General features: G+C 41.8%; 1 protein-coding gene across 1 annotated transcript in view; it reads right to left on the reverse strand.

Annotated features, from left to right (window-relative positions):
- The window catches only part of SHPRH (SNF2 histone linker PHD RING helicase), a 331,612-nt gene that overhangs the window by 261,761 nt on the left and 52,808 nt on the right, over positions 1 to 17,043 (reverse strand). Inside the window, 3 exon segments of the mRNA XM_030194974.1 lie at positions 1,810 to 2,063; positions 6,282 to 6,384; positions 16,830 to 16,980. Of these exon segments, the coding sequence (XP_030050834.1) occupies positions 1,810 to 2,063; positions 6,282 to 6,384; positions 16,830 to 16,980 (508 nt within the window).

Genomic DNA, 17,043 nt, shown 5'->3' on the forward strand with positions numbered 1-17,043 from the left:
AAGTTTCCAATGACGTAAACCAAATTCTCCAGATCATGCATTCATGGGCGGACGCATTTCGGCTGAAACTCAATGCAGAAAAAACTCAATGCCTAATACTCACCTCTCAACATAACAAGAACAAATTCACCGCCATTAACACACCAAACCTGAACCTTCCAATCGCAGACACCCTCAAAATTCTCGGAGTTACCATCGACCGGCACCTAACACTACTTAATGGTGGCATTGCAAAACAAAAACGTATCAGTACTGTAGAGCACAATTTTCTCTTTCAGATGATACTGTTTACAAGCTGATTCAGGCAGACTCTTTTTTAGTAATTGGCTTTGAACTTTGGTACATTTTACCATTTTCGCTGATAGTGCCAAATTTGAAGAGATCCTGCAGGGCGGTTATAGATGCTGATTAGTTGCAAATCTGGCAGTATTACGTCCAGCACAAGCATAATGCTTGTTCAAAATTTCAAGTCCGTATCTTTGTTTGCATAGAAGTTGTTGCGGTCTGAATATTGGTCCAAATATGTTCCGATGAGTCGCGACCAATTTTGATGCACACTTTGAGTCAACTTGTTTGACTGGATTTTGCACCCATAATGTTAAAATGTATTTCATCGGAATTAGCATCAAAAACTGTATAGGATTTGAATTTTTTAGCCATTCTTATAAATGTGTTTGGATTTTATTAGACCCTAAAAATGGCATTTTGGTAAATGTTGCGCGCTCATGGACTGACAACCTTTCAGAAAAGGGGGTCTAGATTTGCCAAATTTTGGGAAACTTCGTTTAACACCTGACTTGAGCAACAGATAAAATTTGAACAAAATTGGAGAAATGATGGTGGGAACCTTTTTTAATTTTAGACCACTTGGCATGGAACGATCCGCATGTTTTCTCTGAAATTTGCATCAACCTCGCCACAAATGTTGTTATAATACCCTAAGCTCCAGTCCAGCAAAGAAGATAGAACAGAACTGTGCAGAGAAAAAAAAGTCAATTTTGTAACTACAAATTTGATTCAGAGTTCAGCCTCTACATCCCATAATTGTTCTGGGACACCAATCCCAGTTCAGTTTTCTGAACATATATGTGTGTGCGCATGACAAATTTGCACATAATGTTGGCCTGATGGACAATTAAAATGTTTAATGGTGATTAATTTCATGAGTCAAAAAATAAATCTTGCATTAACTGTACTTACACCTCCCCCCCCCCCCCCCCCCCCCCCCCCCCAAGGTAACCTGGCAGTTCTCTCCCTTCTCTCCTCCCCCTCTGGCCATTCTTTTAAAACTTCTTTATCCAAGGAAGTGCCTACAATGCAAGCAGGTTTCCTCCACTGGCCCCGAGAGCCTTCCAGCCTCACAGAAACATGAAGTTGCACCAGAGGAGGCGGCTGCAAGAAGACTCTCAGGGCTGGCGGGGACACCTTGTGGCACTGCAGGCACTGCCTGCAACACAGACAAGTTTTCAAATGGCCAGAGGGGGAGGAGGGAAGGGAGAGCAAAACTGGAAAGAAGCTGAGGGTGGGGGTGGTGGAGTTTGGAGGTCAGAGGTACACAGGAAATTAACACATTAATTGCTTTAGTTAATGTGTTTAATCAACAACCCTAATATAAATGAACATCCAGAGTATGCAAATTTATCTCATGCATATTAATTGTAGATATCCTGGAAACCGACTAATTATGGTAAGGCCTATTATAGATAACTGCATGCACAAAAGCTTTTTTTCAAAGCTCTGAGCTCTCCAATAACATGCATAGCTCTTCTTATAAGAGAAATGCTAAAGTAAACTGTTCGGATTATTTACCTGTTTTTTTTCTAGGTCATACTTCTTTTCCTTGTAATTCTTTCCCAGCCTGAAAGAGCCAGCCAAACCATGACCTTTCACCTGCTCCAAAACATGCTCTGTGATTAATTTTTCCAAAGCCTTTTTCAGAAGCCTCCGGTTCCTTTGTACATCATACCTGTACATGGCACTGACATGCTTAAAAATGGCAAAGATAGATGCTCCCTTCTTCGTATTTATTTCCTTTATTGCTGACAGTATCATCGCCCGTAAGCCTACAAGAAACACAAAACAAAATGAACAAGCAAAGCCTCGATTACTTGAAACACACACTAAATGGTCATCAACATACTCAATCATCACCTAGACGTATCCTAAAAGATGTAATCTAATTGTTGCTGACAATAAAGAGAAGCTGCTTACCTGAAACACGTGTTCTCTGAAAACAGCAGTTCAGTACTCATACATGAGAATCATGTAACCATGCAGCATGGCAATTAAACTTTCTAGTACTTTCAGTGCTCTAACGTAAGTGTGTGTGTGTATATCTGGATTCTCTTCTCTCTCTATCCAGTTTTCCTTTGTACTTTAATTTCCTCCCATGAACTCCAGTCACATCTTTATGCTGATTCCAATTAGATCTCTTCTGTGCAAGAACTCTGAAAATCAAACTGCAAAGTCTGTCTATTTGCCTGATAATGTTGCATAAATGTCCTACCATTCCAAAAAAACAGAGCTTCTTCCTTTTTATTTTTTTAGTTTGGAAGGGGATTGGTGACCACTGGGGGAGTATGGGGAGGTCATCCCCCATTCCCTCCAGTGGTCATCTGGTCAGTTGGGGCACCTTTTTCAGGCTTGGTCGTGAAAATAAAAGGACCAAGTAAAGCCGGCGAAATACTGCTTAACGCCGCTTTTGTTTTTCCATTATCGGCGAAAGCCAGCCATCTGGTAGTCACGCCCATGCCCCGCCTTCACTAATCTACTGACACGCCCCCTTGAACTTTCGCAGGTGAAGCGACGGGAAAGCGGCGATGCAGTCACAAATGCCACTTTCGATTATACCGATTTCGCCGCTTTTAAAAAATCGCCGGCCATCTCCCGATTTGTGTCAGAAGATGGCCGGCGATCACTTTCGATTATAAGCTGGATAGTAACATAGTAGATGACTACAGAAAAACACCTGCATGGTCCATCCAGTCTGCCCAACAAGATAACTCATATGTGCTACTTTTTGTGTATACCTTACCTTGATTTGTATCTGTCTTTTTCAGGGCACAGACCATATAAGTCTGCCCAGCACTAGCCCCGCCTCCCAACCAGCAGCCCAGAATGTGGTAATTTAAAACAAATCGGAGAAAGTTTTCTTTACTCAGCGCGTAGTTAGACTCTGGAACTCATTGCCAGAGAAGGTAGTAACGGCAGCTGGCCTTGCTGAGTTTAAAGGGGGTCTGGACAGATTCCTGAAGTAAAAGTCCATTGATCATTATTAAATTTGGGGGTTTTGCCAGGTTCTTGGGGCCAGGATTGGCTGCTGTTGGAGACAGAGTGCTGGGCTTGATGGACCTTTGGTCTTTTCCCAGCGTGGCAGTGCTTATGTACTTATGCTTATGTACTTTCTTCTAGCTCATAAATCTCTTTTATAAAAAGTGGAAATAATAGGGATCTGGAGGTCCCGGTGGTAGCCACTGCGAATTATTTTTCAAACTAGACTAATCACTTGCATGTTCTATCTTGTCAGCAAAAACACATATGAGTTGAACTTCCTGTTAAACCAGAACATATCGATTCTTGTTTGCAATGGATCGTATTTTGGAGACAGCACAAATGATAAACCTTTCTTAAGTAAATCGATCTCTATATCTGTTAAAAATATAACTAGATATAACAATGTAACTTGCTTAGAAGTTGTGAAAAAAAATCATTTTATTATCTTCGACTGCTACATTCACTCAGAAACAATAGATCAAGAGTCCTTATGGATTCTGTCATATGCCTATATTACAACACGCTATGATTACTGCAATTAGTATCTATGCTGGTATTACAAAAGCTAATTTGAAACAATGTCAAACTATTCAGAATTCTGTGGTCCGTGTCATCTGCCAGGTTTCAAGGTATGATAAGGTCAACCATTTCCAACAACTTCTCCACTGGATTCCTGACAAATTTAGATTGAAATTTAAGGTCCTTACTCTGACACATAAGGCACTTCACAATATTACTCCAACTTATCATGCAGCTTTGACTATTTCATATACACCTGCTTGTACTCTTCGCTCTTTAACAGACAATAGACTGGTCTTACCCCCACCATCCAGAGCCAGGTGGGAATCAACCCGCACATCTGCTTTTTATTTTCTATCTCCTGCATTGTGCAATTCCTTACCACAATCGATTAGATTTAAAAAAATCATATGCCCTTTTTCGTACAGCACTGAAAACAAATTATCAATTAGCTTTCGTTATCTAAAGTTACTGTATTATAGTGGATAGGCCACACAGGTTCCTAGCTTATTGGAAAGAGGTTTGTGTATTATATTATTTATCCTACATTTTACATATCTAATATGTATTTCTTTACTTCCAATTTTCTTGAAATCTTATGTACCTTAATTGTAATAATACTCTGTTCTTCTCATTCCGTTAATGGCGATTGCCATTGCGGCATAATGTAAGCCACATTGAGCCTGCAAAGAGGTGGGAAAATGTGGGATACAAATGCAGCAAATAAATAAATAAATATTATGTATGATTGGCTTGTGAGTTGACTGTTTTTGTTGTTCTCCAGAGTGGATGATTTGTTTGTTTTTTCCAATCTTTAATGACATTCCCAATTTAATTTAATTAAGATTTTACTGTATGATTTGCTCTGTAAACCGTTCTGATTTGCTTGGCAATAAGCGACGGCATAGCAAAATAAATAAATGTTAAAGAAAGGTGGGAGGTATATATATATATATATATATATTTTTTTTTTTTTAAATAAAGGGAAGGGATTCTAATGCACAAAGCCTGGATTGGTAATAAACTGGAAATAATTCTGAGCTGATAAGAAATAACAGAAAACACTTGATAGTAACATGCATAAGCTTCATAAATCCTTGACATGTTACTATCAAGTGATGTGCATAAGCTTCATAAGTCCTTGACACATTACGTAAATTCTAATTAGAAATATTTTGTAATATTGAAAGTGAAAAGTAATATCCTGGGTAAAAACATATTACAATGTCAAAGACAGATCTGTCATATTTTAAGTAAACAGAATGAGGCAAAAATAAGTAACCTCCTAGATTTTATTGCCATTTTCTCAGCAGCCACTTTGAATTTCAATGAGAAATTTTACAACTTATTTAGTCATCATACTTAAGTATTATTATTAAACATTTAATTATTTTAAGCTATGCTGATGTTACTGACACTTTCCTACCTAGTAATTTTTGCTTGTTAAAAATGTTTGAGCTAAAACACAGTAAAATAACATCATTCAAACAATACAATTAACAATGTGTCAGAATTTGGCAGTCACTGTGAATGCACAAAGTGTCCAGCCCCAGCTTTTAACACAGGCCTTTTGTCGCTTTGGAAAGTTCTTATACCCTTGTTGATCAGTCCCTGAGGCAGGCTGTTCCAGATCATCATCAGCACCTCCTTGAGTTCGGTGATTGCAGCTTTGAGTGGATTTTGTGACAGATCTCCAAAACTGCTCCCCACACAAAAGTCTAAGTCACTGTGATATCACAAGCAGTAAGCTGGTACCTTGTTTTCTTTTCTCCCCCCCCCCCCCAAAACAAAAAATAATAATGGTAGTTTTACAGTGCAAACATTTTTGAATGCGTGAAAAAAATTGTCGGGTGGTTACACTAAAAAGTCTGCAACTTCACCCTGTTTAGAGGTAAATCTCTAGGGTTTTGGGGTTTTTTTTGGTCTCACCCTGTACAGAGAGACCAGCAATGTTTCTTTTGGTTAACTGTATAAATGCCCATAGTAATCGTGTTTGCTCACTACTGGTTTGCCCTCTTTTAAAATGTCATATACAATTTGTTTTTATTTCTAAAATATAAAACAGGGAGTGTAGTGATCATACACATTGGCAGAGCATATTGGGAAATCACAAGGAAAATGCAGATATTCTGAAGCACCAGCAGAGGAAAGTTTAACACTTTTCATGCAGAGGGCAACGTATGCTTTTGTCTTGTTATGAAACATAAATGAATGCCAACATGCAGACTTAACACTAAGACATCCTTCTCAGACTTTTCTGCTCCCTCAGAGAAAGAATGAAAGCATAATTTTCCAACATACACTGATGCATGCTGGACTTCTCTTCCTGATGCTTGCCATGTTAAATCTATCTACCTTGGAGCATACCTTTATAAGAAAAGCTCATGCAGCTGTTTGAGTATGCTAACAAAGGTAGTTAGCCATTTAAAAAGCATTCAGTTAACTAGCGCTTGTTGATTTGAAAGTTATGCTTCTATGAGAATACTCACTAGGGTACTGTATTTTTTCTTTTGGTTTAAACTGCATCTTCATTGTTTTCATTCTGCTTCCTTCTGTGGGCTGGGGTGGAATAAAGTAGTTCACCAGTTTCCCCTAATTTAAGTAATACAGAAAAGTGTTACATGCCTACGAATCCTTCTCATGAACCTGATGTTTAATGGGATTACCTCAGTAGGAAAAGGGCCTCTCGAGTAAAATTAACTACTAGAACAAGATTGTTCAATTTCTCAAAAACATAAACGTTGAGTCTGTGTTTCATAGTTAATGCATGTCTATATACTGATGTGTAACTCTAAAAGCATAGACTATAGTTCTTAATAATCATATTATTAAATATTAATAGAAAAACTAAGCAATTCATAATATTGTGATACTTTGTTGCTGTAGATCACATTTTCATTTAACTGAAAAATATATGGAGGCGTAGTGTGGTTCTTTGGTTCTTCCCCTACACTCTAGTTTCAGATGCTGAAGAGGTCTTGCAGTCCATCTCCACATTATTCTCAGCATTCTCCAGGGTGACTCCTGGGTCCACCCTGATCAACACACGGCTCCCGCTCCTGCTCGGCCACCCACTAGCTGTTTGAAATGGTCTTGCAGCCCATCTGCATATTTCTCCCAGCATTCTCCAAGGTGACTCCCAGGTCCACCTCAATCCACACAGGACCTCCGCTCCTGCTGTCCACCCCCACTGGCTGCCTAACCCCACACATGCTGTGACAGGATTTCCAATGGCTGCACTACACTTTCTCTTCTTGATACTGACTTTTCCAAATCTCTTTCCCCAACTCAAACCACTGCATACCTCAACTCCATATTGCTCACTCTCTGCTCCCGTCACCTTACCATTCCTTTTATCTTCTACCTTCTTCTCAGCTCTCAAGCTTCAACATTTTCTTCCCATCTTCACTCTGTCTGAGGGCATCACTCTGTCTGAGGGTATCGCATCTTCATCACTGTCATCATGCCTCTCCTACTCTTCTCTGTACTCTTGAACCATCTCCTGCTCTTTGCTAGAGATATCAATCCCAACCCTAACACTGGTCCTCCAAATAAACTCTCACACTACCCATGCAGGTCACACTACATCTCCTTCAATCTTATTTCTATTCCTCTCCTACCTCCTTCTCACCCTTTCTCTTGTGCCCTGTGGAATGTCCACTCTGTCTCCAATAAACTTGCCTACATTCATGACCTCTTTCTAATACTCTCCATCTGCTTTGCTCTGAGACTTGGTTTTTACTTGACTCTTCTTCAGTTGCTGCCCTGTGTCATGGAGGTTACCTTTTCTCACATACACCTGGCCCAGTTGGCCATGGAGATGCTGCTAATCTCATCTTCTTGTAGATTTCAACCTCTTCTTCCACCTCAGTCTCACTGTTTTTCTACCTTTGAAATCCACTCCACTACCTCTTCAAGTGGCAGTCATTTTATCAATCCCATGACAAGTCTCTTTCTTCCTTTCTCACTGACTTGACTCCTGGCTTTCCTTCTTTCTCAAACCTACCTCCTTCCTTCATTCTTGCGGATTTTAACACTCATACTAATGACCTCTCTAACTCATATGCCTTTAAGTTTCACACTTTAACATCCTCATTCAATCTTCAGCTGTGTCACTACTCCTACTCACCAGAATGGCCATTGCCTTGATCTTGTCTTCTCCTCCAACTGCTCACTCTCCAATTTCTCCACCTCAGTTCTTCCCCACTCTGACCATCAACTGACAACTTTCACATTTAATAACCCCCTCCCCCCCCCAGTCCCATCCAATTGTCACCAATACATTTAGGAATCATTAGGCTATTGATCCTTGCACTCTCTCCACCACTGTTTTATCTCTCTTCTCATCCACTATGTTTTCCATAACTGTCAATGAGGCCGTCTCTTCCTACTACACTGTTCTCTCTTCTGAACACTCTCAGTGTCCCCTAGTCTTTGTACTTTTTGAAAGAAAAAAAATTGATTCACTTTTACCAGTTCTACACCACTCAGGATTTTGTAGACCTCAATCATACCTCAGCTAACTCTTTTCCAAGCTAAAGAGCCCTAACCTCTTTAGCCTTTCTTTATATGAGAGGAGTTCCATCCCCTTTATCATTTTGGTCGCTCTTCTTTGAACCTTTGAACCAGAAATGAACGCAATATTCAAGGTAAGGTCACACCATGGAGCGATACAGAGGCATTATATAGTATTCTTGGTCTTATTTACAATCTCTTTCCTAATAATTTCCATCACCCAGTTTGCTTTTTTGGCTGTCACCACAAACTGGGCAGAAGATGAGTGGAGTGGAATGGGTGGACGTGAATCGCTTATTTACTCTTTCCAAAAATACTAGGACTTGGGGGCTCGTAATGAAACTACAAAAGTAGTAAATTTAAAATGAATCTGAGAAAATATTTCTTCACTCAACGTGTAATTAAACTCTGGAATTAGTTGCCAGAGAATGTAGTAAAAGCAGTTAGCTTAGCGGGGTTCAGAAAAGGTTTGGATGGCTTCCTAAAGGAAACGTCCATAGACTATTATTAAAATGGGCTTGGGGAAAATCCACTGCTTATTTCTCGAATAAGCAGTATAAAATGTATTGTACTGTTTGGGGATCTTGTCAGGTACTTGTGACCTGAATTGGCCACTGTTGGAAACAGGATGCTGGGCTTGATGGACCTTCGGTCTGTCCCAGTGTGGCAATACTTACAGTGGGGGAAATAAGTATTTGATCCCTTGCTGATTTTGTAAGTTTGCCCACTGACAAAGACATGAGCAGCCCATAATTGAAGGGTAGGTTATTGGTAACAGTGAGAGATAGCACATCACAAATTAAATCCGGAAAATCACATTGTGGAAAGTATATGAATTTATTTGCATTCTGCAGAGGGAAATAAGTATTTGATCCCCCACCAACCAGTAAGAGATCTGGCCCCTACAGACCAGGTAGATGCTCCAAATCAACTCGTTACCTGCATGACAGACAGCTGTCGGCAATGGTCACCTGTATGAAAGACACCTGTCCACAGACTCAGTGAATCAGTCAGACTCTAACCTCTACAAAATGGCCAAGAGCAAGGAGCTGTCTAAGGATGTCAGGGACAAGATCATACACCTGCACAAGGCTGGAATGGGCTACAAAACCATCAGTAAGACGCTGGGCGAGAAGGAGACAACTGTTGGTGCCATAGTAAGAAAATGGAAGAAGTACAAAATGACTGTCAATCGACAAAGATCTGGGGCTCCACGCAAAATCTCACCTCGTGGGGTATCCTTGATCATGAGGAAGGTTAGAAATCAGCCTACAACTACAAGAGGGGAACTTGTCAATGATCTCAAGGCAGCTGGGACCACTGTCACCACGAAAACCATTGGTAACACATTACGACATAACGGATTGCAATCCTGCAGTGCCCGCAAGGTCCCCCTGCTCCGGAAGGCACATGTGACGGCCCGTCTGAAGTTTGCCAGTGAACACCTGGATCATGCCGAGAGTGATTGGGAGAAGGTGCTGTGGTCAGATGAGACAAAAATTGAGCTCTTTGGCATGAACTCAACTCGCCGTGTTTGGAGGAAGAGAAATACTGCCTATGACCCAAAGAACACCGTCCCCACTGTCAAGCATGGAGGTGGAAATGTTATGTTTTGGGGGTGTTTCTCTGCTAAGGGCACAGGACTACTTCACCGCATCAGTGGGAGAATGGATGGGGCCATGTACCGTACAATTCTGAGTGACAACCTCCTTCCCTCCGCCAGGGCCTTAAAAATGGGTCGTGGCTGGGTCTTCCAGCACGACAATGACCCAAAACATACAGCCAAGGCAACAAAGGAGTGGCTCAGGAAGAAGCACATTAGGGTCATGGAGTGGCCTAGCCAGTCACCAGACCTTAATCCCATTGAAAACTTATGGAGGGAGCTGAAGATGCGAGTTGCCAAGCGACAGCCCAGAACTCTTAATGATTTAGAGATGATCTGCAAAGAGGAGTGGACCAAAATTCCTCCTGACATGTGTGCAAACCTCATCATCAACTACAGAAGACGTCTGACCGCTGTGCTTGCCAACAAGGGTTTTGCCACCAAGTATTAGGTCTTGTTTGCCAGAGGGATTAAATACTTATTTCCCTCTGCAGAATGCAAATAAATTCATATACTTTCCACAATGTGATTTTCCGGATTTAATTTGTGATGTGCTATCTCTCACTGTTACCAATAACCTACCCTTCAATTATGGGCTGCTCATGTCTTTGTCAGTGGGCAAACTTACAAAATCAGCAAGGGATCAAATACTTATTTCCCCCACTGTATGTACTTTTGTACTTATGATTTCAGTGTACTGTCTACAATGACACCTAGATCTTCTTCTTGGGTGCTGACTCCCAAGGTGGATCCTAGCATCAGGTAACCAAACATATAACACTCAGTGCCAAAAACTGGACAGCCCCATCTCACTACTGGACTGCTGTCTGCATCTTATTATTGATAATTTCTTAATTAAGTTGCTAATGGAGTAGGAATTTGTAGACTGAAGTCCTCTACAATTGTTAACTTTATTCTAGGCCAGCGGTTCCCAAACTGTGCACTGCAGCAAACTCTCAAGAATTTCACAGCACATTTTCCCACCAAGCTACAACTATGACCTTCCCCCCCCCCTCCCCCCCTCTCTCTCTGTACCAGCATTGAAAGGCCCGTTGTTCTCCAAGGCTGCAGCACTAAGCAACGTGAAGACCGCTGGACCAGTCTCCTGCATGCACCACCATATGCCTGGAACAGACTTCCTGGCCATATTCTAATATAGGCTAAAAGCCCGCCTTTTTGAGGCTGCTTTTAACTCCTATTCACCTGTTCAATACCCATATCTGTTTTAATCAATCCTACAATAATTCATTCTCTAACCCCTTAATTGTCTTGTTGGTCTGTCTCAAACAGATTGTAAGCTATGTCCAGCAGGCCGACTCATATGTGTTTAGTGTACAGGGCTGTGCACATCTAGTAGTGCTATAGAAATAAGTAGTATTCCATCTGGCAACAAGACAGTTAACTGCACTATTGTTTAGTGCAACAGTTTACTCCTGATTTTCCTGCACTAATCTTACTCCCAATGTAGTAAGAAATTTTAGCATGGGAAAAATCAGCAGTGAAAACACCAATGAAAGGGTAGCGCTCTGGGCATGAAACACTAAATAAAAAAATAGCTGAAGCGACCCTGATGGTCTAGTGGATTCTTCGGGGCAGGAAAGATCCCCCGTCTTTCCTGCCCTCTGCTGGCGCTGACGAACTTGCTGTCACATCGCTATTTAAAAATGGCTGCCGAGACTTCCAGCGGTGGCCTTGAGAGACTGAAGGCTTGCGAGGCCGCCGTTGGAAGTCTCAGCAGCCATTTTAAAGATGTGGCTTCAGGAGGGTCAGCGCCGGCAGCAGGCAGGAAAGACAGGGGATTTTCCTGCCTTGAAGACTCCACTAGACCACCAGGGTGGCTTTACTTCAGGTATGTGCCGGTACCCTGCGGCTTGGGGGAGCGGGAGGTCTGGAATAGGTAGGTGTTCTTTATTGTTTAATTTTTATTTAATCTCACTTATGTTTTCAAACATGCAGACGTGTATAAGGATGTACACAGAGAAAGTATAACAACAGAATAACTTTTCATAGATAGAGTAGTAACTTGTTATAAATCATAACCGGTGTGTCATTTGGAGGGGCTGGTTATAGGGACACCCTAGCATGTGTTATATTCGTGAAGATTTTTTTTGTGTTATATTCGTGTAGAGATTTTTTTCTCCTGGTAAAGGGCCACTAAAGCAGACATCATGTTATGACAATCAGGTGCTCAACATTCAGAGTTTTTATCTATTTGTTTACTAATTTATAGTATTTTATCCCACATTAAACATGAATTAGAGTGGAAACTGGGAGCATTTAAAATCTTTTTTTTTTTCCTGTGCCTACAGAAAGAAAAAAAGATGGCATGTGGGAACTTGCTCCTTTTGCTTTGGGGAGTGCAATGGTATATTATAAAAATGCCGTTGCTTTTTTTTTTTTTATTAGTACTGTCCAGTTCCGCACACTATTAGCAGCCAAGTTCATACAAAGTTAATTATGAACATGGCATTTGATTTGGGCTATAAATATTTGTTGTTTAATGGGGGTCTTATGGCTTAATGGGAGCTCTGACTTGAGGGGGGGAAGGAGAGAGAGAGAGTAATGCATTACCCCCCCCCCCCCCCCCCCGTCCACCTCTGTGCCCTCCCTCGTGCCCCCCCTTATTGCGGGCCGGAAGAGAGCCTGCTGTTAAACATTTACCAGACCACCACTGGGAATATCTCACACTCAAAAATCTATATTTTCAGACAGCCAGGCATCCAAAAGATCCACATTGCTTTCAATGTGGATCTTTTGGATGCCTGGCTCCCTCCTTTTCCACCTTCTCTGATGTCACTGATGAGGAAACTGCACATCTTCTTTCCTCGCCCAAACGTACCATCTGCCCCTCTGATCCCATTCCCACTCACCTACTTAACACTATCTCCCCCACTGTCATCCCTTTTATCCGTCATATCCTCAATCTTTCGCTTTCCACTGCGATTGTTCCTGATGCCTTCAAACATGCTGTAGTCACACCGCTCCTTAAAAAACCTTCACTGGACCCTACTGTTGATCACACCTTACTCCTTGATACATTATCCTCTCTTGGATTCCGGGGCCCTGTTCTTTCCTGGTTCTCTTCCTATCTCTCCAAACGTACTCTTAGTGTATACTCTGGTGGTTCCTCCTCCACATCTATCCCACTAACAGTCGGTGTACCCCAAGGATCTGTCCTAGGACCTCTCCTCTTCTCCATCTATACCTCTTCCCTTGGTGCTCTGATCTCATCCCATGGCTTTCAATACCACCTTTACGCTGATGATACCCAGATCTACCTCTCCGCACCGGATATCTCAGCTGAAATCCAGACCAAAGTATCGGCCTGCCTGTCTCGCCGCCATCTGAAACTAAACATGACCAAAACCGAGCTTCTCCTCTTTCCCCCTAAACCTGCCTCTCCTCTCCCCCCATTCTCTATTTCGGTAGATAACACTCTCATCCTCCCTGTCCCGTCTGCGCGCAACCTTGGAGTCATCTTTGACTCCGCTCTCTCCTTCTCTGCTCATATTCAGCAGATTGCCAAAACCTGTTGTTTTTCTCTATATTAACAAAATTCGCCCTTTCCTCTCCAAGGACGCTACCAAAACCCTTACCCACACCCTTATCACCTCTCGCCTAGACTACTGCAATTTGCTTCTCGCTGGTCTCCCGCTCAGCCATCTATCTCCTCTTCAATCTGTCCAAAACTCTGCTGCGCGTCTTATATTCCGTCAGAGTCGCTATACTCACGTTAGCCCTCTCCTCAAGTCGCTTCACTGGCTCCCTATCCGCTTCCGCATACAGTTCAAACTTCTCCTTTTGACCTCCAAGTGCATCCACTCCGCAGCTCCTCAGTACCTTTCCGCTCTCATCTCTCCCTACATTCCTCCCCGTGAACTCCGTTCGCTGGGTAAATGTCTCCTGTCGTCCCCCTTCTCCCCCACTGCTAACTCCCGGCTCCGTTCCTTCTATCTCGCTGCTCCCTATGCCTGGAATAGACTCCCTGAGCCAGTACGTCAGGCTCAGTCTCTGGCTGTCTTCAAGTCTAGGCTTAAAGCCCACCTCTTTGCTACTGCTTTCGACTCCTAACCATGACTCTCTTACTCAACACCCTCATTTATCACCCCTACCACTGCAATTTCCCCACCCGTAGCTGTCTGTTCGTCTGTCCAATTTAGATTGTAAGCTCTGTTGAGCAGGGACTGTCTTTTCATGTTAATTTGTACAGCGCTGCGTAAGTCTAGAAGCGCTATAGAAATGTTTAATAGTAGTAGTAGTAAAATCCCTTCTCAACCCCTAACACAGACAGGCAAATAGAAACAGGGAAAAATAACTGAAGCCGCTGGTGGAGAATGTTTGTTTAAAATCTTGATATTCACCTGGACTGTCTAGCAGATCACAAAGGTGAACACAGCAAAACTAAAAAGGCATAAAATTTAGAAGGGAACTACAGTGGTCAATGGAAAAATTTCACAGAACTTTAAAGCTCTTAAAAGATGACTTACTGCAGATTGAAGGTGGGAGCTCATTCCACAATCTAGGAGCGAGGAAGAAAAAAGCAGTAGAGTATAGAAGCTAACAGAATGTTGGTATCAGCACTGAAACTGGACCAAAATCTGGGTCCAGGTATGTGCTGGGACCCTGCGACTCAGGGGAGGCGAGGCAAACAGGGAGCGGGAGGGAGCCCTATGTTCAGTGGTGTGCTGGAGGGAGCAGCTCTGCTGCATTTAACAACCGGCTCGCAAAATCTTTAAAGACTTGCGAGCCGGTTCCAGCACACCATTTTCTCTACTGCATGCCAAATTTGTTAAGTTCCCATTCCTGTTTTCTAGGGAGTCAAGCTGATCCCTTTCACATAATTCTTTTCAACATTCAATTTGTTAGAAAGCATACAAATGATTTTGCTAAGCTGCCAAATGAAATGTCTAAAAAAGAAAGACACTTCTGCTACCTGGCTATTTGAGAGAGAAAAGTCTTATTACAGCACATCTAAAAAATATGATTAGGTTGCTATAAAAACATTCACTTTCTAAAGAACATTGTCAGCTGATTCCGAGAAAAGTCCATTTAGTTATAATGTCTCACATACATGTTCAACAACTTATACACACAAACCAGGACTCATAGCCACCAACTTCAAGAGAGTGCTGTAAAACAGTTCACACCAGTATAATATAATAAAAATATTATTTATGTGTATAGAGTACCCTCAGATATTTACCACTATAACTGCAGTCAATAATGCTGCTACAAAGTGGCATAGCACTTCTTTCATTGGGTAACTCTAACAAATTTTTTTGGGAGAGCAACATATGCTCGTTTTTATATGCTTCCCAATCACCTCAGTGCTATAAAATCACTTATCACTTTTAAAATTGTATATACTAGGTGAAAACTGTGCACTTATCTCTCAAGTTCTTGCCTCCTAGGCAGAACTATCTTGCCTTGCTGAAACATTCGTCAGTTGCCTTCCCCTGAAACCGCCCGACTCCGCGGGGTTTCAATCACTTTCCTCAGGGACAAGGGTTAAGGCTGCATAAATCTTTTCTTCCTCCTTCTTTTTTCTCAAGCAATCCACAAGACGGCCTTGTCTTGTGGATTGCTTGAGAAAAAAGAAGGAGGAAGAAAAGATTTATGCAGCCTTAACCCTTGTCCCTGAGGAAAGTGATTGAAACCCCGCGGAGTCGGGCGGTTTCAGGGAAGGCAACTGACGAATGTTTCAGCAAGGCAAGATAGTTCTGCCTAGGAGGCAAGAACTTGAGAGATAAGTGCACAGTTTTCACCTAGTATATACAATTTTAAAAGTGATAAGTGATTTTATAGCACTGAGGTGATTGGGAAGCATATAAAAACGAGCATATGTTGCTCTCCCAAAAAAATTTGTTAGAGTTACCCAATGAAAGAAGTGCTATGCCACTTTGTAGCAGCATTATTGACTGCAGTTATAGTGGTAAATATCTGAGGGTACTCTATACACATAAATAATATTTTTATTATATTATACTGGTGTGAACTGTTTTACAGCACTCTCTTGAAGTTGGTGGCTATGAGTCCTGGTTTGTGTGTATAAGTTGTTGAATGTTACCAGAGACATTGATATTGTGAATTCGTTCACATACATGTTCAACAGACTTTATGAATGCTTGTTCACACCCAACAAAGGAGACAATTTTGTTCACGGTCAAGAGAGATCAGCTAGTGTCAAGTAACCAGGAGCATACTTTCACCTATTACATAAGTACATAAGTATTGCCACACTGGGAAAGACCAAAGGTTCATCAAGCCCAGTATCCTGTTTCCAACAGTGGCCAATCCAGGTCACAAATAGCTGGCAAGATCCCAGAAAAGCTCAATACATTTTATGATGCTTATCCCAGAAATAAGCAGTGGATTTTCCCCAAGTCAATTTAATCTATGGACTTTTCCTTTAGGAAGCCGTCCAGACCCTTTTTAAACCCCACTAACTGCCTTTACCACACTCTCTGGCAATGAATTCCAGAGTTTAATTACACATTGAGTGAAGAAACATTTTCTCAGATTCATATTAAATTTACTACTTTGTAGCTTCATTGCATGCCTCCTAGTCCTAGTATTTTTGGAAAGAGTAAACAAACGATTCACATCTACCGGTTCCACTCCACTCATTATTTTATAGACCTCTATCATTACTCCCCTCAGCCATCTCTTCTCCAAGCTGAAGGGCCTAGACGCTTCAGCCTTTCCTTATAGGAAAGTCGTCCCATTCCCTTTATCATTTTCGTCGCCCTTCTCTGTACCTTTTCTAATTCCACTATATCTTTTTTGAGATGCGGCGACCATCCTCATGCAAAAGCTTTGCACTATGTATTAATGGCTTGCCACCACTAATTCTCACTACCACACACACAGCTGACACAAAAATAATCAATTGCAGTACATCATGAAAAGTTTCTCTTACCTCAGGTAATGTTAGAGCATCCTGTTTAACATTTTTTCGAGTGTGCAAAAGAATAAGGGCCAGCACCTCCACAGTCTTTCCAAGACCCATCTCATCTGCCAGGATCCCTCCAGGCCACTCAGGCGCAGCAAGTGGGCACTCATGAATAATGCTGAAAATCAGAGATGACATCCAAAGATCAGCCAAGTGATAAAGCAAGAACATTATTCTGAGA

The sequence above is a fragment of the Microcaecilia unicolor genome, chromosome 3 (assembly GCF_901765095.1).
Source record: "Microcaecilia unicolor chromosome 3, aMicUni1.1, whole genome shotgun sequence".
NCBI lineage: Eukaryota > Metazoa > Chordata > Amphibia > Gymnophiona > Siphonopidae > Microcaecilia > Microcaecilia unicolor.